The sequence below is a fragment of the Trifolium pratense genome, linkage group LG4 (genome assembly GCF_020283565.1).
Source record: "Trifolium pratense cultivar HEN17-A07 linkage group LG4, ARS_RC_1.1, whole genome shotgun sequence".
Classification (NCBI taxonomy): domain Eukaryota; kingdom Viridiplantae; phylum Streptophyta; class Magnoliopsida; order Fabales; family Fabaceae; genus Trifolium; species Trifolium pratense.
The window spans coordinates 31525600-31549367 of record NC_060062.1 but is presented as its reverse complement, the minus strand read 5'-3'; the positions used below and the strand labels follow the sequence as shown (position 1 = coordinate 31549367).

General features: G+C 33.1%; 3 protein-coding genes across 3 annotated transcripts; 2 read left to right on the top strand and 1 right to left on the bottom strand.

Moving 5' to 3' along the window:
- The first annotated feature begins 7563 nt into the window (after positions 1-7563).
- LOC123922481 lies at positions 7564-8322 on the top strand. The gene has a single exon (XM_045975197.1). The coding sequence runs from the start codon at positions 7564-7566 to the stop codon at positions 8320-8322; it is 759 nt and encodes a 252-aa protein (XP_045831153.1).
- A 5099-nt stretch (positions 8323-13421) lies between these two features.
- LOC123924647 lies at positions 13422-14260 on the bottom strand. Its single transcript, XM_045977600.1, has 2 exons — positions 14023-14260; positions 13422-13936 (listed from the first exon to the last, which is right to left on the bottom strand). Exons 1-2 carry the CDS (start codon positions 14149-14151, stop codon positions 13697-13699), a joined length of 369 nt encoding a protein of 122 aa, XP_045833556.1. The 5' UTR covers positions 14152-14260; the 3' UTR covers positions 13422-13696.
- A 6853-nt stretch (positions 14261-21113) lies between these two features.
- Positions 21114-22544, top strand: LOC123922480 (putative F-box/FBD/LRR-repeat protein At5g56810). Its single transcript, XM_045975196.1, has 4 exons — positions 21114-21243; positions 21319-21791; positions 22019-22184; positions 22300-22544. The coding sequence occupies exons 1-4, from the start codon at positions 21114-21116 to the stop codon at positions 22542-22544; spliced, it is 1014 nt and encodes a 337-aa protein (XP_045831152.1).
- Positions 22545-23768: the final 1224 nt, after the last annotated feature.

Below are 23768 nucleotides of genomic sequence, written 5' to 3'. Positions count from 1 at the left end.
ATTCGTATATCAATTAGAGTGGTTCGAAATTTTCGACCATAGTGTTATTCTGGCCGATACTACAGTGCAGTAGTTTATCGGTATTTTCATTGAAAACGGCTGTTTTATCCTGGGGACTTCGCGGTAGATATACTACAGTGCACTATTTCGAGTAGTTCCGCGAAACGTCTTAAAGAAAGCGACCTAGTACGCGACTCAGCCAATAATAGTTTCGTTGCCATTTTTGAAAAAATCGTTTTTCTGTTTTTTTATTAAACTCAGTAAACCGTTTTATAACATCTCTGTCGATCTTCCCTCTCTTAAGACCCTTCATTTGATTCATGTAGTTTTCAAAAATAAGGACAATTTCAATAAGCTTCTTAATGAGTGTCCAATTTTGGAAGATTTGCAAACTTACGATATTTACTATATAGAAAAACAAGACGTGGGTGTTAGGCTAAGGTTCTTACAAATTTGGGGAATTTTATTTCCGCTGCATATTACTCGTTATTATTATTATTGTGCTAATTCCCCATCAGTTTACACTGCAACATGCCACTCACTTTTTCATTCTCGTCTATTATTGCTTTTGAGGGACATAATAGCTTCCATAAGACATATATCTAATTTCTTCCGGTCAATGATTCTTGCATTCACTTGTAGGGGTGCTCAAATCCAAACCAATCCAAATAAAAACCGAAAACCGATCCAAAAAAATTGAAAACCGCAAAAAACCGAAGTTTTTTGGATGTGTTTGGATGTTCTTTTGTGAACACCGCTGGATCGGATCGGATTTTGGATTGATTTCCTAAAACCGATCCAAACCAAACCAAACCGCATACATATATTTTAATATTTATTTATCTTTTTATTAGTATAAATATATATATATATTGCATTAACCTTTTTTCATTTTAAATTTTGTTAATACTATATGTTAGTTTAATTTAATCTATTTTAAATTTTGTTAATACTATATGTTAGTTTAATTTAATCTATTTTTTTTTTTACTTTTTGTATGTTTCGAATATAATTGGTAATTGTCATTCCAAAATATTAATTTTCAATATATTATATGTTATATTTTACATCAAACTTAATATTTATTTTGTCAAAAATGTCAAACTATTATTTTGTAGCGTTTTTTATAATATTTATATTTATTAAAAAAATTATAATTTATAATTTGGATATCCAAAAACCGATCCAAATTAAACCGCATAATATTGGATCGGATTGGATCGGATTTTTTTTATTTGTCATCCAAAACCGAACCAAACCGCAAATGAATTTATTTTTGGATCGGATGAGTTTTTGCCTCAAAACCGATCCAAACCGAACCGCGATCACCCCTATTCACTTGTTCAAAAACAATGATCCTTGCATTCACTTGTTCAAGAAAAATTATTCTTGCATTCAATGGGTGCACTTTGTGGAAGTTAGAGCTGTCAAAATGGGCTAGCCCGAATGGGCCGGCCCGCTAAGCCCGATTTTTTTCCGGGCTCGGGCCTTGAAAATCCTAGCCCGAATTATTTCTGGGCTTTTTAGCCCGACCCGACAAAGCCCGATTAAAATATGGGCTAGCCCGAATGGGCCGCGGGCGGCCCGCAAGCCCGAAAAAATTTAAATTAAAAAAATAAAATAAATTATAAATATAAATAATTTGTTTTGGATGATTTGAAATTAGTTTGTAATATAAATTATAAAATACCATCCGCTACTTAAGTAGTAGATGAGTAAAAATAGGGCACCCAAGAAACTCGTAGGTAGCGAATGAGTAAAAATAGGACGCGTGAGAAAGTCGTACGTATTGGATGAATAAAAATAGGGCGCGCGAGAAACTCGTACGTAGCGGATGAGTAAAAATAGGGTGCGCGAGAAAGTCGTAGGTAGCGGATGAGTAAAAATATGACGCACGAGAAACTCGTAAGTAGCGGATGCGTAAAAATAGGGAGCGAGAAACTCGTATGTAGTGGATGAGTAAAAATAGGGCGCGCGAGAAACTCGTACGTAGTAGATGAATAAAAATAGGGTGCGCGAGAAACTCGTACGTAGTGGATGAGTAAAAATAGGGCGCGCGAGAAAGTCGTAGGTAGCGGATGAGTAAAAATATGACGCACGAGAAACTCGTATGTAGTGGATGAGTAAACATAGGGCGCGCGAGAAACTCGTAGATAGGGGATGAGTAAAAAATAGGACGCGCTAGAATTATTAATGCTATTTATATGGTTGAGTTTGAGCACTAGAAGTAAAAAAAAATATTAAAAATAAATCGGGCCGGCCCGAAAGCCCGACTACCCGTACCGGGCCGGGCTCGGGCACTAATTTTGGCAGCCCGTTTTTTATCCGGGCTTTTAGCCCGGCCCAACGTAGCCCGAAGCCCAACCGGGCCGGCCCGAAATTGGTCGGGCCGCCCGTTTTGACAGCTCTAGTGGAAGTGTTATTGGACTTACTTAGAAAAGTTCGGAAAAAACATCGGGTCAAAAGCTCTAGGATAACAAGAGAGAGACATCATATCTCCACTCAAAGCCGTAACATTTTAGGTTAATATGGGTCATCTCTCTGATAAATTCAACATTTTTTCCATTCATAGTCAATGTAGGATTTAATTACTCACACTTGAAACCAACAATCCCCTCCCCCAGTGTGACTTTCCACATCCTAGATTTGATCCAATAAATAGGATTCACTCCTAGTTACCCCCACCAATCTGAACCATGGAAAAGAGTTAAATTTGTTGTTTTTCGCCCTGACGCAAAAATCCACGCCCAGGCACCACTTTGTTACACGAGGCGTCCCGATTACTATTGTCAGCCATGCTGAGGCACTATATTGTTACGAAATTTTGGTTTACTTAAGCAAAAAAGTCATGTTTTGCTAGGGTATGAGAATTTTAATTGAGCTTGAGAGAAACACTATGCTAAGCTTTGAGAGAAGTTGTTGAACAATCATTGGAGTTGAAGCTTTTCATCATCAATGTTTATGTGTAATTCTTTCACTTTTCTTTATTCTTTCACTACAAGAAAATACGGGATTAGCTACGACTGCTTTTGTAACTAATTCGTAGCTAATCTCCAGTAAAACAGGGTTAGCTACAAATTTGTTGTGAATTAGCTGTCTTATCGTTAAACACATTGAAACACAATTTTTCCTCAACTCTTCTAACCCTAGCCGTCACCACTTTTTCCTTTTCTTCTTCTTAGTTTATCAAAGAGGGGTGATTTTAGGTCAAATTCAGGTCAAATCTTGAACTAAAATCACCCCTTTCCAAATTGTTTTTGTGTATTTTGTTGTCTCGTCTTTGTGCGGTGTTGTCCCATCGTTGTGCGGTGTATTTTGTCATCCCGTCTTTCTGCGGTGTTCATTTGTTTCGGGTTGAAGGATTAATTTCGATCAAGTGCAAATCCATATTTCAATGTCGACTTTTGTGTCATCAACTCTACAGATCTGGATGCATGGACATTCCAGACACTTCAATATATATAGTCATATTCGTAGGCTTATGTAATTTGCCGTTAACATGAATGTTGTGAGTTTGTTCGCAGATTCATCCATTTTGTTTTTAGGATTTTGAATTTGTATTGCATCGATGTACTTTTTAAATTTGAATGAATGAATATCGTTTATTTCTAGTAAAAAAAAATATTTGCACACTTTTTGACCTCTTTATTTCCTTTTCAACTTTTGTCTTTCTTTTTTTTTCAATATTTGTTTTTACAAAGTTCTCTAGTACACCCACCCTAAACTTAGTGAGTTGCTAATTTTAAAGCAACTCCAAATTTAATGATTTGCAATGTGCATAAATCATTAGAAAAGAAATATAAACTTCAAGAAAATCATTTTTTTTCTTTTTCACAAAAACAATGTGTTTCGGTGTGTTATTCATATCAACCGCGATCAATTAAAAGAACAAATTCAAGTTCTAGAGAATTAGCTAAGTTGTGGAACTCTCATGACACATACAATGAAGTGTATGTGGACTCAAATACTCACGGCTAAGGCCGGATTTTTAATTTATTTTTTTTTAAACAATAAGGCCGGATTATTAAGTGGTCAATATCGAAGGATGAGGAAGGGGTGGCAACTGAGTTTGGATTTCTATCTCTATCTAAATATCTAGATGCTCTTAATTAATTTATCAAAAAAATTATAATAAGTTTATTTATTTATAAAAATATATTTAAATATTTAAGTTTAATAAAAGGGATATATTATTATTATTATTATTAAATAGAGCCAAGAATTATCAATTTGATCACGTCAAGTGAAGATGGCATTGGGACAGGGCATGTTGCCCAAATTTGAAGTTTTCTTAATTTTTATTTCGTGTTGTAATAAAAGTGTGAGGTCCAAATTATCTAAATTAGACCAAAACACTTAGAATATTTTTAGTTTAATTTGCTTGCCAATTATAAGCTTTTAAAGTTTTAATTAGGCATTTGGTGTGCTTATTTTCGTGCAAATAAAGAGGTGAGCAAGGGAGAGGAAAACAACTGATCACAAAACAGCTGATCACTCTTAATGTGTGATCATATACCTTCCTTAATTGGCCACTAAGTGAATATTGGCTAGTAAAAGGAAGGTTGAGTTGCTCATAAGCAAGCATTGTGATGATGTGGCACCTCTAAGAAAACTCCACTTATTTGATAAAAAAAAAAAACTTCACTTATAAATATTTAATTTAATTAAATTTTTCATAAGAATGAATTGCACAAAACATGTTTTTATATTATTTATAACTTTTCACTATCATAACCGTACCATTAAGTATTTTCCACTATTACACTTCCCTAACCTTAGAGTTTCTTGCAAATGTAACCAACATAGAGTAATAAAAGAAATATTGCTTAATTTTCAATTTCACTCTAACCTTTATAATCACCACTTATCACATTTTTTTTCTTCATATTTGTTCTATACATTTGACACTTGCAATGATACTCATGAGATCATATACATCTTCAAGTTGTACACTATGTCTACTATTGATAGCAATCTCAGTAAGATATGTAAACATTTTTTCAATATAGCTGTGTTCATTTGTCTATTGTTACTTTTATTGTAAACTTAATTATTGTACATTCTTTTGTTCTTTTGTTACTTTTATATTCATTTATTCTTTAATGTCATGAAGGGAAAACTTGATTGATTGCTCGTGTTCTGAATGTGAGGAAGATTTGAAGGAGAATTTATGTGAGTTTTGTCAATCCCTTGAATAATTTCCTAACTTATCAGCTATACTCAAAACAATGTCAACAAGTAAGTAGATCACCTTTTACCAACTTTTTATCTATTGTGTTTTTAAATTTACATATTTTGCTTTTATATATGAACACATAGATAAAGACATATGGTTTTATGAACAACCTCACCATTAACACTAATATTCATTGCAATTTCATGTTTTTCAATCGTTACAGTGTTATGAAGAATGATATGTTGCTGATTGGAGAATGGTATATGTATTGGTGCAAGTCAAGTATAATTTTTAATTTAGTTTTATATGTATAGTCCCATTCAATTTTTTTTTTACATAATTGTTATATATTATTACTGTAATTTTTATTAAATATATGGCTAATCTTTACTTCTTTTATTCATTGCTAGCAACATCTCTATTTAATTTTAGGTACAAGTAAAATTCAAAACACGGAACTCAAGAGTCGTCCCCAATAATTTTGATTATGTTAAAGCAAGCATAATCAAATTTATTCATCACTCATTCCACAAATTAGTTAATTAACACTCTTTTTTCTATTTAATTTCATTTATAGAATAACAAATTTAGTAAAAAAAAAATATTTTTATTTATTTATAAAAATAATAAAAGGTTCAAATTGATGAAAGGTCAATGAAAAGTCCTAAGTTACAAACTATTTTTATTTTATTAAAATATCAATTATTTACATTTTTTTATTAATAGTATAGGAAAAAAGTAGTTGAAAAATTGCACAAATTGCACAAAAGTAGTTGAAAAATTGCACAAATGAAAAAAAATGATAAAAAAAAAAAATTTAGAATAAATTTTAATAATAAATAAAACTCAGCTCAACAAAAAATAATTAGCTACATAAAAAATTCTCTTTGATATATTTTTCAGGTTCCAAATTTAGGCTCATCAGCAGAAATGAGGCATTCATCATTATCTAATAGACACCAACGCGAAGCTTAGTAAATCTTCAGGCTCTCCATATGGGGATCCAACTCATTATCGTAGTTTAGTAGGAGCATTACAATATCTTACCTTTACGAGACCTAACATATCATATGTTGTTCAACAAATATGTCTACACATGCATGATCCCAAAACTGAACATATGCATGCTCTTAAACGTGTTGTGCGCTATGTGCAAGGCACACTCGATCTTGGTCTACATCTGTACACATCCTCCCTAACTAGTCTCATCTCTTACATTGATGCTGATTGGGGTGGATGTCCCGACACTCGACGATCCACTTCTGACTATTGCGTCTTTCTTGGAGACAATTTGATTTCTTGGTCCTCTAAATGGCAACCCACCTTATCTCGATCCAGTGGTGAAGCCGAGTATAGAGGAGTAGCCAATGTTGTTTCCGAGTCATGTTGGATCCGTAATTTACTTCTGGAACTTCATTATCCGATTCGCAAACCCACACTGGTGTACTGCAGCAATGTTAGTGCTATATATCTCTCTCTGACAATCCTGTTCAACAGCGGCGCATTAAATACATTGAGATGGATATACACTTTGTTTGAGAAAAAGTTGCTCGTGGCCAAGTTCGTGTCTTTCATGTTTCCTCTCGCTATCAAATTGATGACATTTTCACTAATGGTCTTCCGCGCATACCCTTTGATGATTTTCGTACCAGTCTCAGCATACGTGAACCTCCCGCTTCAACGGCTGGGGTGTGATAGAATATGGAAACATTTGATAGATAGTATATTGAAATATCTTTGTACATGAATGCATATCTTTTATATTAGGCTAGTAAGTATTCCTAGTATGATTTACGGCCTTGAAAGGTGTTGTTTCACTTGTATATAACCTATTTTGATTTTGATATGAATGAAATACTCCCCGATCATATTCCTTTAAATGGTTTTTGGATTTCTTTTCCAGCTTTTTATGCACAATGTGGTGTGAGTTTTGATGTTTTAGCCTTGTGTTGTAGACTATGTATATTTCTTTTGTCGGACTGATTGGGTAGAATTTCTGTAACTTTTTATAAAAGGTTGATAAATGCTGTCCACTATGATACTTGATCCAGACTATTGTTAATAAATTCATATTTTTTGGAAAGGAAAAAAGATGCACATAGAGATGCGGGAATAAAGGTTAATTAGTTTTATTAAACTTATACTAAGTCAACTTGTCTCTTTCTATTTATGCATGTTACAACCTTTCAGGTTGCTATTATTATACAGATATATAAGGAGAGCCTATAATCAACAACTAAAAATGTGCCAAAATTAGAGTGGAAATTCTATTTCCACGTCCAAAAATAAAAAAATCCACCCAATAAAATAAGAGGCAATTGCAACTTGAGTTTTGTGTCTTCCATTGTCTGTTCTGCTCTTGGAATATTTTTTCAAGAGAATAGACAATGGATCACACATTCAATAAAACCCTCCTTGTCATCCTGTCCATCTCTTCTCTTCTTCTATCTTCCAATGCCGTCCCTTCGAGTCGAGTTATTGATTTCATTTCCACAAGTGTTCCAGCTGCAGCCCCTAAAAGTTCCTTTAAAGATTACACCTCAACAAGTTCCCCAGCTGAAGCCCCTTCAAGTATTGATTTCATTTCCAAAAGTTTCCAAGCTGTTGAGGCACCAAACTCTGATGCCAACACAGTATCCAAAGTCGCCTCAAATGTTGCCAGAGTTGCTACAATAGTCGATCCTGAAATCTTAAAAATATGTGTTGAAGATGATGAAGATAGGAAAAAACATTGTATTGAAACCCTTTCAAAACTCTTCGAAAGTCCTTTTGATATCGTCAAGGCACTTGAGATTGAGGTTAACGCCACCCTCGGCACAGCCAAGTCCTTATCCGATACTTTTGTCAAGTTGATTAACGACCCTAACACCAACAAAACATTCATTAGTGCCCTTGACTCTTGTCATGAACTATGTGATCATATGTTAGATGCAATCAATCATACATTGGAGATACTTCCTCAACAAAATTTTGCTGATGCTTATAACTCTATGTGTAGTGTGCTATCATACAAAGCTTCATGTGATGCCAATTTTGAGATCGCGAATCCTGATGCTGAAATGCCATGGGATGCACAACCTCTAATTCAATCGACTGTTATCTGTGTGGACATCTTGAACAGAATAGTAAATAACCATAAGATTTAAATTTAGTTCATGAAATATATATAACATGGAAAATATCATGGAATGAAGAAGGAGAAGGAGATGGGGACAGGTGAGGTTAATTATCATTAGTAACCATGTATTTTATAGTTTCAACTCAACTTTCAAATATGGTTGGTTGTATTTTTTTTTTAATTGAAAATTAACTACCATTTTCATATGATTATGCATTAATATTGTATTGCCATATTACTTGATAACTAATATACGGCCGATTCTAACATGCACAAGTGTATCATGTCTTTCATGGTACACAAGTTCATGGTATCGTTATAACGAATACGAATTTTACAAAATCTACCGTTGGATTGATAGTTTATATTATATAGATCATTCATGTCAAATTTCAAAAAAATTGAAAATCATATGATAAGTCATTGAGACCCATCAAGATTAACGATTTATCAATTTTTATTAAATATCGTTCATATTAGCCAAAATCCTAATATACATGTCTTTATTGTGAATCCAATTAGTTCAAAGGTCTTATTAGGGCAGAGTATATATATATAAGTTATGACATCGTTTGTGTTTTGCGAACTATTCATTTATATTTTATAGGGATTCACTTTGAATTCTAGCTTTTTATAGTGACTATTTTCAAGTGAATTATGAAAAAATGATAATTAACGCTACTATTTTGTTGTATCTTTACCCATGAAATATGTTAGCTCATATTATATATAAATAGGGGTAAACCCGTGCGTTGCACGGGTTCGATTAAAATACATAATTAAAATATTTTTATAAATTAAAAATAGGCTTAAATGCAGTTTTACCCTCTCTGTTTTGAAAAATGCGGAATTTTACTCCCTATTTTTAAATGCGGAATTTTACCCCCCATATTTTATAATTTGTTGGATTTTGCGCCCCCACCAAAATTCTGCACAAAATTTGCTTCTGAGCTTCAAGTTCAAAGATTCGCACAGAACTCAATTTGGATCAATAATTCACCAAATTGGTACTGAAACGACCGAAATCGAGAGATTAATTTCCGTTTTAGGGGAGGTCTGTTCAAATTAATTATCGTATGAAACTACTACTGGTATTTTCGTCATGCCTCTCACCTTGTAGCTCATTTTTTAATAGTATTTACATGTATAGAAAGTTAACGAAATTACCCTTGTTGTCATTTCAATTTCGTTGAATTTGGAGTCACGATGCGTTCGGTAGACGATATTGAATTTGAAGGTCCCAAGTAGATTTCTACAGCATTAGTAATTGGACAGACCTTCACTAAAACGGTAATTAATCTCTCTATGTAACTCCAAATTTAGTGGGGTTTGATTCTCTGAAAGTTAACTCGATTACGATTGTTTCGGTATCAGTTTTGTGAATTATTGGTCCAAATTGAGTTATGTGCGAAGCTTTGAACTTAAGGCTCAGAAGCAGATTTTGTGCAGAATTTTGGTCGGGGCAAAATCCAACAAATTATATGGTTATATTCAATATTTATATATGTGTAAAAACAAAAAAAATTGTTCAAGATTAAAATAATTTTTATTTAAATGATGTATCATATTTTATTTTAATTGTGTCATCGTATAAAATCTTAATTTTCATTATATGAGTTGCAATTTTAGTCACAAATCACTTTGCTTTTTTATTTTTAATGTATCCCTTATTTATTTATTTTCAATAAGAGTTAGAGGTCATACATACTTATAATTGGTGAAAATATTGCTCATGAGTAATGTTGAACTAAGAAGTATGGTGATTTTGACATTTTTTATCACGTGATCTCGTGTTCTGAAAATTACCTATCAAATAGCAATGTTACTGCTTACTCCCTTCTATACAGTTAAGATGCCAAATAAATTATCTACTTACCTCCCACTCATTCTCTTGAAGTTTCTTATCAATTATTCACTTGGTGAAATTTTATCCCGATTTTATTAGTCTCAATTTTTTTTGTCTATTGTTTGGTTTTTTTTTTCTATGAGGTTTTTCTCCGTTCATTTTGCTTTGAATTTTTTTATTTAATAATTTTTATTCGAATTTTCAATTTAATTTAGTAGTGCTTATTAGAATGCAATACTCTTTTTTATAGAGGATTTGTTTTTTTTCTTTCATTTCATGGGTTTGATTAAAACACACATTTAAAATATTTTTTATCAATAAAAATAATAATTATGATAAGTATAATCATATATAATTAAATGATTGTTAATATTTTAAATATAGTAACATGGTTATATTTAATATAAATTTATATTAAAAATAAGAAGGTTATTTAAAAAAATAATAATTTTGTTTAATATTAACCTACATAGTAGATTTGTGTTATTAAGGACAATTAATATAATTTTTAGTGAATATCTGTTAATATTCATAAGTTTGAAGAGGTGCATATATTTTATTCTAATAGTGTAATAGTATGAGAACTTAATTTTCTTTTTATGCATCGTGGTAGTATAGTCGCAACTTTGCTTTGATTTCTTCATTTTTTTTTTCTTCTTACCGTTACTTTTTTACTTTTGTATGTTAGAGGTAGTCATGCTTGCGTTGTGCCTTGTGCTGAAACATTTGATTAACGACTCTAACTACAACATAGGAGCATCAAAGAGATTGCCATTGATGGTAATTATGATTCATCTTGTGTTATGATAAAGGGTGGATTTCACCTTGTATCCAAAATCTACAAAAAGGTACTTGACAGACACTAACATCTGAATATATTTCAGCTAATAGCAAGCACATTTATTTCACTTAATTTTGCTACAAAATATATATCATACAAATGTGAAAGTCAAAATTTACGTTCTAACCAAAAGATGAGAAAGAGACTTCTAGCAAAAAAACACTGATGACGGATCGTCACACTCTCTAATCCATGCCTATTTTAGCAACATTAAATGCATGTAGGTTTTAAGCAATAAATATAAGAGAAATCTAATCATAAGCTTGATTACTTGTTTTGCAAGAAAACAGGAAAAATTGCAGGAAATTGCTGATTTTCACTACGCTGGGGGCGTAGCCCATCACGCGCCGCGTGATGGAGATCACAGGGAGCCAAGTTTTCACTTTGATCACGCGCGGCGTGATACCTGACCACGCGCGGCGTGAAGCTTTGTTCAGGAATTGGATTGCTCTCTGACTTGATCACGCGCGGCGTAGCACTGACCACGCGCGGCGTAAAGAGAAGAGGAACAACTACGCCGGGGGTGTGGAGCTATCACGCGCGGCGTGAAGATGGCAGAGCTGAAGATCAGAGGCCTCAGATTGGATCACGCGCCGCGTGATACCGTTACACGCGCGGCGTCGTTGAAGAAATTGCAACCACGCGCGGCGTGATAGATCTGACGCGCGGCGTGGTTGCGATCATTATATAAGGATTCTGCATTTTTCTGTTAAGGGGTTGGAAAATTCTGCATTATTCATCTATTCTCTGATTTTGGAAGCATCAAGATCCAGATCAAGGACTCCATAGGATAGCTCCGAGCATCTCAATAGCATGGATTCTCAAGCCATGAAGTTGAAGCGAGGACGCGAACGAAGAAACATGAGGAGCTAAGCTTCTTTTGGAGGTAGGATCTAGGATAGTCTAGGATGTAGATGAATCATTTGTAATCTGCTATATATAAGAATGTACTCTGTTCATGGTGTTGATTCAATGCAAATCTATTCTTAATGCTTTATAATCCTTCATTAGTGTTGTAATGATTTCGAGTTAAGTCACGTGCGAGAGTATTGATTTAATTTCTGAACTGAATTGCATTGAGCACTCGAGTGTTTCCGGTCGAGAGATTGAGACATAGAGTGTAGCGAACGATCGACGCGCTTTCATATCATTCGTTGTAGGTAGCTTCCTCCCGAGAGATCGGGGGAGTATCGACAACGAATAGAGTGGATTTTGACAAGAGATTGCGATTCACTAATTTGTTGATCCAGTTGTGAACACTTGAGTAGATTCCTATGATATAGTAGATTGCATGTGGTTTAGCTATAGACTAGGTGATTCCGATGATTCTACCTCGCTTTTCCATTATATCAAAGCACGTTTTCTAACAATTCATCACTCAACATACCCCCAATTTATGTGTATTTCTTGCATAATGTTTATGAACACTATTAGACTAGTTTAATCACACAATCCCTGTGGATCGATATTTTTATTACTACGTGGTAATTCGTTCACTTGCGAAAATTATCCATCAAACACTAAGAATCAGCAGCTGCAGTCCCATTAACAACTCCAATATTAACCTACCACCCATATTACCCCAACAAGAAGCAGTTCCATTAACAAGTCCAGTAATCTTACACCCAATATTGGCAACAAACAGAAGTTGCCAAAGAGAAACCAATCATAAACCTAACTGCTATATATATCCAGAAGCATCATTCACAAATGACATACAGAACACAGTTGGAATAGAGAGCACTATAACGAAAGCACAGCCATACATAACTCCATTTTACTCTTAATTAAACTGGAAAAAGCTAAATGGTACGGGAGTATAGATGATGAAAAACGACGAATGAACAATTACCGTTAATTGGATTACAAATTTGTGTTTTAGTCCTGCTTTACTTTTATCTATTTAAAAACCATATAAGCACTGCCACGTGTATCCGTATGCAGTCGTGCTTGTATTCCTTGACACCACATAGCACTTCTCAATTAAACTACACAGACATGCAAAAAATATAGCAAGAACACAAACAAAATTGAAACTTATTTTACATATTCTTTACTTGATTAACGCTATATATGTTGAAATTGATGTCAAAGTTTTGCATAAGGATAGCCATTTGTTCTTCTAATACTCAACTCTTAGATTATTTGCTATCTCTTCTTATAAGGCTTGAACTCTTACAGTACTTACTAAATCATTTAAGCATAACTTTTCATTAGCTTGTACACAAGACAAATTTAGTGACCTTCATTTAAGCATTTGAAAAGAAAAGACGGCACATGAGAATCAATAACTCACGATTTTCGCCATCAAATCAGAATTTAGCATACAAATATCGAGAAAACTGATATGCATGTGCGGATCTAATTGAATCATAAACATGTTTTCTGAAAAGAAAAAAGAATAGGGAAGTACTTGCTAAATCATTTAAGGATAATTTTTCATTAACTTGTCCACAAGACAAATTCGGTGTCCTTCTTAGCACATAATTCATCAAACCATCAAATACAGTTATACAACAGTTACATGGTAGACGCAAATGTACAGCAGGCATATAGTTCAGAATTCATAGTTTAAACCACTAAATCAACAATTGCATAGTAGAAGCTAACGAAACAACAGACACGATAGAGACACTACTGCTTACATTACATATCATATTTGTTATCAATAAACTGAAGTTGACATTTTGCGGAGGCCCTTGGATATGAGGATAATTACATCTCTATTTCATGTTGCTCCCTATCACCCCATATTGATATTGTCATGGTTTCTAAAACTCCCGCATTATTTAGAATATGTCTTGCTAACATCATGTCATGTTCTAGGTCAAGAAATGCAAAGTCCCGAATAGTGCAAGTTCGAAGATTTGATGAAAAGCATTGTGGAACAGAGTTTTGGGGCAACCAACTTCCTTGTTCGTCTTCAAAGTTCGTATCCCACTCAGTTTGTGTCTTCTGTTAATAATTCACAAAATAAAATTAAACATGAATGTATGTTAAGATAAGATAAACTAAATACAAATTATCAAAACTTAACAAACCTGGTAAATGACAAGATTTTGAAGTTTAGGGCAGTAGTGGAGCAACTTTAGTACCAAATCCGAAATATTGTTGATCACCAAGTGGGTCAAATTATGAAAGATAGGAAGTTCATCAAACTCCATCCTCATTTGAAATCGCAGAAACTCCGAATTAGAGACTGCTTTAATCGGGAAACACGGACAGTCGGTGATATCTGCTCTAATCAACTTGCTTAAGTACAACCTTTCAGCAGCTGGATGGTCCACAAGGTTTTAAATTGCGGTCCGCATCCGCAATTGCGGCCGCAGTATTGCTGATGCGGTAGCCACCGCAACCGCATCACACCGCAATTGCATTGTGATCTTAATTCACGTGTACGGCCGCATCGTAACCGCATCACAACCGCATCGGAAGCCGCATCAGATGTTTTCGGCGATGTTCGTTCAAATTTTCTCTCCAAAAAATAAAAATTTATGAACTTCAAATCCTAATTTGTGTCAAATTAATGAAAAATCTTACTTTTAACAATCTATCAACCGTGTATTTTCAATACATTCAAATTATTGTTTATGGAATAAACTAAGGCTATGTATGGTGGATAAATAGTGTAGTTACATACTAGTTTCATTTTATATAGCTTGTGAAATTTTAAAATGATTTCACGCCGCAACAACCGCATTGCCGTTGCAGCAACCGCAATGACCGCATTCGCAACAACTGCAACCGCAACCGCATCCATGACTGCAACCGCAATTTAAAACCTTGGGTCCACCTTCCACGACAAGAAAACTATATTGCATAACTTTATATCCTCAAGAACTGGACATCCAGCAAGAAGCAACATGAAAACTTGATGATCATAGAAATTAATATTTTTCAAATTAAGGGTTTTGAGTGAGAGAAATCCAAATCCACTGCAAGACACGGCAAAGCCATCTACACTAAACCAACTAAGGTTTAGAACAACTAAAGTGTTGCAACTAAAGACAATATTGGGAAATCTGGGCCGTTCATAAAAACAGTTAGCTGCATTGAGCAAATTGAAATGAAGATCGAGATAGTTCAGTTGGCGTTGAACGATGAAATTAAGCCAAATGATGAGATTGGGAATGATAAGAGATTTAGCATTATCAAGTTTAGCATATGCAATGTCAAGGTGTAAAGTGTTGATACCGGCATTGGCGACTCGAGAAGCTATGACGGAGTGCACTACTAGAAAACTTGGCTTTAGCGACCGATTTAGAGACCGATTTTCATCAAAATCGGTCTCTAAATCCGTTAGCGACCGATTTTGCGACCATAAAAAATCAGTATCAACGACCCTGGTCGCTACTCCGTTGTGACCAACCCAGCGACCGATTTGGTAGCGACCGAAGTAGTGACCGATTTTAGAGACCGAAAAAGTGACCAATTTTAGAGACTGAAATTGTGTCGCTGGTTGCGACGCGTTTTACGACGCTATAGCGACTAATTTAGTGACTGATTTTAGCGACTAATTTAGTGACCGATTTTAAACTAATTTCTCAATTCGTTGCGACCAAATTAGCGACGCTATGTGAAAAATTTAGTCTCTATTTCAGTTACTAATGATTTTTTTTTTAATTATTAGAAAAGCAATTTTTGAATCTAATTTAATATTTCAAATTATTTCATACACACCAAGCAATTAAACTATGCACACAACAATATGAACATAATATATTTATATTTAAGTAATAAGTATTACAAATCAACCAAAACATAACCAAGACTAAGGGGGAATAAATCCCTTTCAATTCTTGCATACAAAAAGTCAATATCCTAACTCAAAAAACTACAAAAAGTAAGCCACACTACTACACCATCATGAGACATATCATCATCATCATCATCAATTTATCATCTGCCACATGATCTTTATGAACTTGATCATCATCATCAGACATATCATCATTATCATCTGCCACACTCAAGTTTATTCTTGCGATGTTGGTGTGGGTGAACAAACAAATCTGAGGGAGCGGGGGAGTGCCATTCAGTTCCGTCTATAACAAAACAAAGAATATGAATTATAACTAGAAGTAAAAAATTGTGGAGTATGTATGCTACATTGCTACTACAGTTAGTGTAGATGGCTTACAAATATTTTATATCAGTGTTTGTGCTCCATAATCCGAGCCATATTATGCAGGAAACCGTAACTAATCCATCACATGGTACTGAATAAAAGGGATAAAAAAATGCACTGCACCTGTAGTGCCTATGCGTTGATATATTAAACTAGCTAGTTAGCTCTAAAAAATGAATTGACTTCCATTTTCCTTCATCATTAATTTCCCTGATATATTAAAACTAGTTAGCTCTAAAAAAAATGATTTCCAAGTTACTTGTGACAAATCTATTTCTGCATTGATCTAAACATCAAACAGATCTGCAATAAGGTGAGGGCTCAACTTCAGTATTTCAGAATCCAAAACTTCGAGGAACATAAAGCAATTGAACATCTAGAATTCAGAGGTGAAAATTAAAATCTCTTACTCTACAAGGGTGCATATGAAAATCTAGAATTCAGTTTAAAAGACAGATATTTGAAAGATAACATACCACGTTATATTCTTGTGTTGTTGATTGTATTCTTTTATTTTCTCTGTGGCTATTTTTCCAACAACTGATATCAGAGCTCTTGGTTTGATCAGGGAGAGGGAGTTTCGCTGTGAAGTTTAGGTTAGAGAAAATTGATGGAAGAGTATGTTTGGCTTGTAGAAAATCAAGTCAAGGATGTGTTAACTACAAGACCAGATGTTATGTATGTTGTGAGTGTACTTTCAAGATTTATGAATTGTGCTAAAAAATCTCATTTCAAAGCAGCAAAAAGTGTTGTAAAATTGGACCTATCATCACATCCATAATAATAAACAACATATTAATTTATGTAATTAATCAAATATGAATGATAATAAGATAAAATAGAGATTATATATAGAACTTATCTATGATTGTTGTATACCGTTGTCGGCACTACCGCGAAGTAAGCAACCACCGAGTCTCAAATAGGGAGAATAGTAAACCATGAAATATTACCTGAGGCGTGTTGATCTCACTGTCCTTAAGGATTTATCCGCCTCATAAGCGCAAATCCCCAGGATTCAACAGGTCCTTCCTGAATACGAATCATATCTGAGGTGACAGAACTAGCAAGAAATAATTAAACACCGGTGATGTAATTCAGGAAGATAACTCAATGTGAAGAGGAAAATAATTTTTTTTTATTTTAATAGTGTGATTTTTGTTCTCATATAAAACAAAGGAAGAGGAAGCAATCTCCTCCATGAGTATTTTCTCATTCCATATATCATTCTTATAACTCTAAAATCATCTCCAAATTGAAAAGCCATCAGTCCTATTAATTATAAATGAATGAGTATTGATATTAATTAAAAAATAAGTTACACTTTCACAAAGTAAAATATATTTATTTTAACAAAAATACTATTAATTTATGTAAAACAATGTATAAAATTATTTTAAATAACTTTAAAATAAATTATAATATCAAAATATCCAACAAAAAGAGTGTTGAGGTATGTCAAGGAGACCATAAATTATGGTATCAAGTTCTGTCGATCACAAAATTTCAAATTGCAAGATTACTCTGATAGTGATTGGGTAGGATCTTTAGATGACATGAAAAGCACTTCAGGCTACTGTTTTAGCTCTGGATCAGGGATATTCTCTTGGTGTGCTTTGTGGCTAAGAAAAATACTATCTGATATGCACTTGGAGCAAAGGGAAACTACTTAGGTAATGGTGGACAACCAGGAAACCATAGCCATCTCCAAAAATACAGTCTTTCATGGAAGAACAAAGAATTTTAGCATCGAATTATTTTTTCTAAGAGATGTACAGAAGGATGGAGATGTGTGTTTGAAGTATTGCAAGACCGAAGATCAGCTTTCAGATATCTTTACAAAAGCTCTTCCAAGAAGCAGGTTTGAGTTACTAAGGGAGAAACTTGGAATATCCAACAGCTGATACAAGGAGGAGTGTTGAACGTGTGTATCAGCAGTTGTTACGGCTAGCTGCATTTGTTGACCAAGTGTTTGTTTATTTTTCCAGCTACTTATTAGCAAATAAAGTAGTCGCTGAAGTTTAGGAGTTTTTTACTCATTATTTGTTATTTATTTCACTTACAACTTTGTATTAAATAGTAGATTTTCATTCAATAAAAAATTGTTTTCCTCTTCCTATATTTTGTATGTTACGGTTATTAAGGATTTGAAACCTGGGGCAATACTGGAAAACTTCAGCTACAAGCTACATCATCCCAGTGTCGAAAGTCATAAAAGCATAAGGAAAGGTTGATTATGTTTCGAAATACAGGAAAGTCATTGCAATACGAATTGATCTTTGAAAGCCTGCTCGTCATCTACAAATAATAAAAAGTTCAAAACACAAAAACTAGTTACATATACAAATGAAATTGAATGTGAATATATTCCATATGAAAATTCAGTAGCTTACCGTGAGTTTTAAAATCTGAACATTATAAATTGTTCTAAAGGGAACCTCAAATGCAACTATATCGGTCGTGATCAAATTGGATAAGGTTGTAACCCTAACATGTCTATATATGGTCTTGTTCTATACAGTAAATGTAAGTTTTCAAATTCTCCAAAATATTTTTTTTCAGGTTTCTTAATTATGTGATTGATTGTGAAAAGACTAGAGCTTTTGGAACAAAAAAATATGAGGATTGAAAAATAAAAAATTAAAGTGCACACGTGTTTTTATTATTATTATTTCTTTCCTTATTTTTAGAGATTTAGTTTTAATGACTACTTCATTAATTAGTAATAATTATTTATTATAAAAAGAATTTACTATTAATTATTTATAATTATGTGAATGATTGTGTGTAACCATTAATGTTTAAGTGAGGACTCCCACAAGAATTTCTCACAAGCTTCTATATGGAATTTTTAAGGTTACATAATTAAAACATCCTTCACCTTTTTAAGGTTTCTTGAGTTTGTGGAATGTTTTTGTTTCTTCTTGTTGGTAAATAACCGTAACTTACAAAATATAGGAAGAGGAAAACAATATAGAACAATTTAATTATGTGATTGAGTGTGTGTAACCATTAATGTTTAAGTGAGGACTCCCACAAGAATTTCTCACAAGTTTCTATTATGTGATTTTTTTTTTTTTGCATTATTCCTTTATATTTCAAGTTTAACAAGGTGAAGGATGTTTTAATTTATATTATACATTTATACTGTAACAAAAAAAAATTATACATTTATAATACAATTTTTTTTTTGACGAATTTATAATACAATACTATTCTTCTAATATTTGTTTAACTACCCACTATTTTTTTTTTTTTTTTACAAAACAGGGCTATAATAGTTTGTATAGTCAAATTTCCATAACACAGAGAAATAATAATAATATACAAATAATTGAAACTACTAGATTTGGTTTTGTAGTGAGGGGTTTGGATAATACGCTATAGATACTGAGTTCGATTTCCATGTCATTGTAAACAAAAAAAAATAAAAAAAGAGAGCTTAATTAGTTTGTAGCAAATTAAAAAAAAAAAAAAGATTAGTTGGAATGAAAAAAATATGACCAATTATAATTTTTTTTTATAAAGTGAACATTTTTTTTCCTTTCGTTATTTAATTTGTAGAGATTTATTTTAAATTGTCCTTATTAAATGTCAATCAAATGAAGGGTTTTAAGCGAGGGAAAATCGACAAAGATATCACCAACCACCTTTGCCCTCTTCATGATCAATTTGAGAACCACAAGTGTGCGGAAACTGAAAATACTTGGCAACAAAGGCATCATTCGAAATTCAGCCGCCATGATATGAAAGAGAGTATGTGACATAATAACTCATCAGGCAAGTTACTGATCCTATCAACATGTCCTGAGTTCTTTATCATCGTCGGTGACATTTGTTTGGAGATTTATAGAGAGAGAGCGACGATGGATTTTCTGGTGGCAGAATGACAAGAAAGAGCATAGGCCTCTTTTTTATGGTGTAAGTAAATTAGCTAGGTTTTGATCAAGGGATCTAGATCCTCTCCTTCCGAATTCTCTATATCAATACCTCAACTATTAATATTGATCAATAGATTTATCCAATAAAAAATTATTATGCATATCTCCAAATTTAACTAATCACGCCAAATTCATGGCTTAATCCGTGGAGAAAGAATATTTAGTTATTTTTAAAGAGAAAAAGTAAAAATAAAAAATTAAATTTATGAAAAAGAAGTTATCCCACGGTATGAAGTAAAAAATGGTAGACATCAGCTGGTTGGTAAAAAATAGATTTGTAGTGTTTAATAAAAGACTTAAATATGAAAAGATTTCTGCTTGTTTTGATTTTATCCCTTGCAAAATAAAAAATTTGATTTTAATTCTTGCAAAATACCAAATTTTTTAAAAAGGTCCTTGAGGTGAATTTTTGACTGACATGTCAAGTAATTGATGATTTGACAGATGCTGACTAGGATTTTTGAAGACGTGGAATTAACATGTCATTTTCATTTAAAAATAGAAAAACAGAAAATAACATGTCAGATTTAAAAAAAAAAATTGTAAAATAGAAATAGAAACTTAATATACTTAAAAAAAAATTAATATTAGATTTAAAAAAAATTATCAAATATTGTAGAAAAAAAGAAAACATACAAAGAAGAAAAACGCAAATAATAAAATTAGCGCGATTGAATTTGTTTATAAGTATGAAATTACAAAAAAAATATATTTAATTAATATTTAAATTTTTTCAAGTGCAGTAATGGGGTTAAAATTGTGATTATACCCGAAAAAAGTATTTATTTTTACGGGATATATAGCATAATTTAGAGGATAGCTTCTACAGTAAATTTTAAAACCAACTTCCATGACTTTTTATATATTTTTCTATTTCACGTAAAACAAATCATATTTGAGTCTCAGGAAAAAGAAAAAAAGAAAAACAAATCCTATTTGCCGCCCAAACCAAAATAAGACTACCGATCCTATACTTAGGTTTAGCAATATTGAAAAAATTGCTTATTTACTTTCCAACTCTAACAATTTTCCCGAGAGCTAAACTCATTCTTCTCTCCCGACGATGGAGAACTCGGCACCCATTGATAGGATCAGCAATTTACCAGATGAGATACTCTGTTACATACTTTCTTTTCTTCCAACCAAACTTGCTTTTACTACCACCGTTCTTTCGAAGCGGTGGACGCCACTCTTCAAATTACTCACAACTCTCCACTTTGACGATGAATCCTTCAGTAAACAGGCCTTCCCTTGCTTCGTCAATACAGTCATGCTCTTCACCCAACTCATCAAAACATTTCACCTCAACTGTAATTCTATACATCGCAACAGTTTCAACCTTTGGATCAAAACTGCAAAACTGCATCCTCTCGAGAATCTTGAACTCCGCAGTACGTTTCATGACATTGGGATCATCTTGTGTCCAAGTATTTTCATATTTCCAACACTTGTTGTTCTCAAATTGACGAAACTAAAAGTGGTTGATAATATCTTTGTCGATCTTCCTTCTCTTAAGACCCTTCATTTGATTCATGTAGTTTTCAAAAATAAGGACAATTTCAATAAGCTTCTTAATGAGTGTCCAATTTTGGAAGATTTGCAAACTTACGATGTTTACTATATAGAAGAACAAGGCGAGGGTGTTAGGCTTAAAACCTTACCAAAATTGATGAGAGCCAATATCGATACATATGATGTTCCTATTAAAGCAATTTATAATGTCCACTTTCTAAAGATTAAGGTAAAGTACTGATTTTGTTTTTGTCAAGAACCTAGTGGCTAGATATTTCACTCTTAAGGTGTATAAATCGGGATGATCGGTATTAGAACTTCGAACCCTAACCCCTACCAACTGAGCTAGGCTCACAAGACGGAAAAGTACTATTTTAATATCAATATTATATATGCACACTAAATTTCATGTATGTTCCCTTTTGAGTAATTTTATACTCTAACTTTTAATTGTAGATGACGGGGATGTCTCTTCAGCCAAAGATTCATTCATATTGTAGGGACTTTCTTGTACTTCAAAACTTAATCCACCTTGAATTATGCTATTATAACATGGATGATGTTGTCAAAGTTCTCCAGAATTGCCCCAAGCTTCAAATTCTTTCTGTTACTAAGGTTTTTTGTTTTTGTAGATTTTTTGGTTCCTACATTTCTTTGTGTTTGTTTCATAAATCTTATTTTGTTATATGTTTTGCAGTGGACATACTTATGCAACAAAGGTTTGTACTATATACTAGGTGCATTTCTCCCTACTTCTGTTCCTAAGTGCATTTCTTCTCAGCTTAGATCATGTACTATAAACTATGATGGCTCCATAGATGAAATTCAATTTGCAACATATATTTTAAAGAATGCACCACTTTTACGAGTCATGAAGATCACCGTTACTGAACCATCATCGTCATGTCAGGTTGCATTAAAAAAACTAAAGTCGCATCCAAGGATTTCACCCAAATGTGAACTTTCAATTACTTTCACCTAGTGTCTTAATATTTATTGATTTAGTAAGATTTTACATATGTAACTTCTAGATTTTGGTAGTTTGAAGGACGTAGGATTGTCGCCTCAAACAAATGAACATTAGCGACAATTTTTACTATGATTTAATTTGATGGTGACCTGCCATTGTAGTGGAAGAACTAGTATACACTGTATATTTTATTATTGGCTGGACCTATTATTATCTTATTGAATTGTAGTTTAGAATATACTAATCTCTCTTTTTTCCTGAAATTGCAAACTAAACCCTAGCTACCGATAAATTTAATAGATACTCTAAGCAAATCAATTATCTATAAGCTACCATATTTTTTTTGGTACAAATCTATAAGCTACCATATATATCATCACTTACCTGATAATTTATCTTTAACTTGTTACTAATCACAAATTTTATGGGTTACTTGTTGGAGTGGAAGAGACCAAAGTCTCTCGAGAAATTGATTATCGTGTGTCTCTTAACTTTCTCTAATGGACTAGTTTATGATTTCTATTTTAATAATGTAAATTGCTGATCTTGACAAATTCTGCAGAGGATTGTTCTATCATTTATGAATTCTTTTCCTTAATTCAGTCCACTATCTACCAGTTTCTATCATCTGTTTGAACGGCATGTTTGTGACATTCATAACATGTAGGTCTCTAATCTATTAGAATATTAGTAATAGTATTACAAACACACTACTTTCAAGGAACCGGATCCGGATTTCCTGCTGTTGAATTTTAACGCAGTTTCACGCAGCAACAGATCGCAGCCATCCATTACAGATCAGACGGTTATGATTTAACACACAGTTTTATATATTAAAACAATATCAACCACATGTTTTAGATCAGACGGTTCTGATCTAAAACTGTGTGAAAACTGCACCTTTCTGAACAGCATTAAATCCTGTTCCCAAGGAACCCGGCCCGGTAATTTGCAAGATAACGCATTACTTTGCAAGAAGCATCTTAGAATAAATGTCATCATGATCAACAATCACACTACAAGAAAAAAGCCTTATTCCTATGGCCGTTTTCATTAGCACAATCACTAGAAATTAGTTTTATTATTTATTAATGATCACTATCATTATTATTATTTACACAATAGTAGTATTAGATATTATTAAGTAGGAGGCGGTTCTCAATTTGCAGCAGAATAACCCATAAACTGGAGAAATCTCTACAAGAGAAATCTCTAAGCATTTGGCTGGTGGTATTG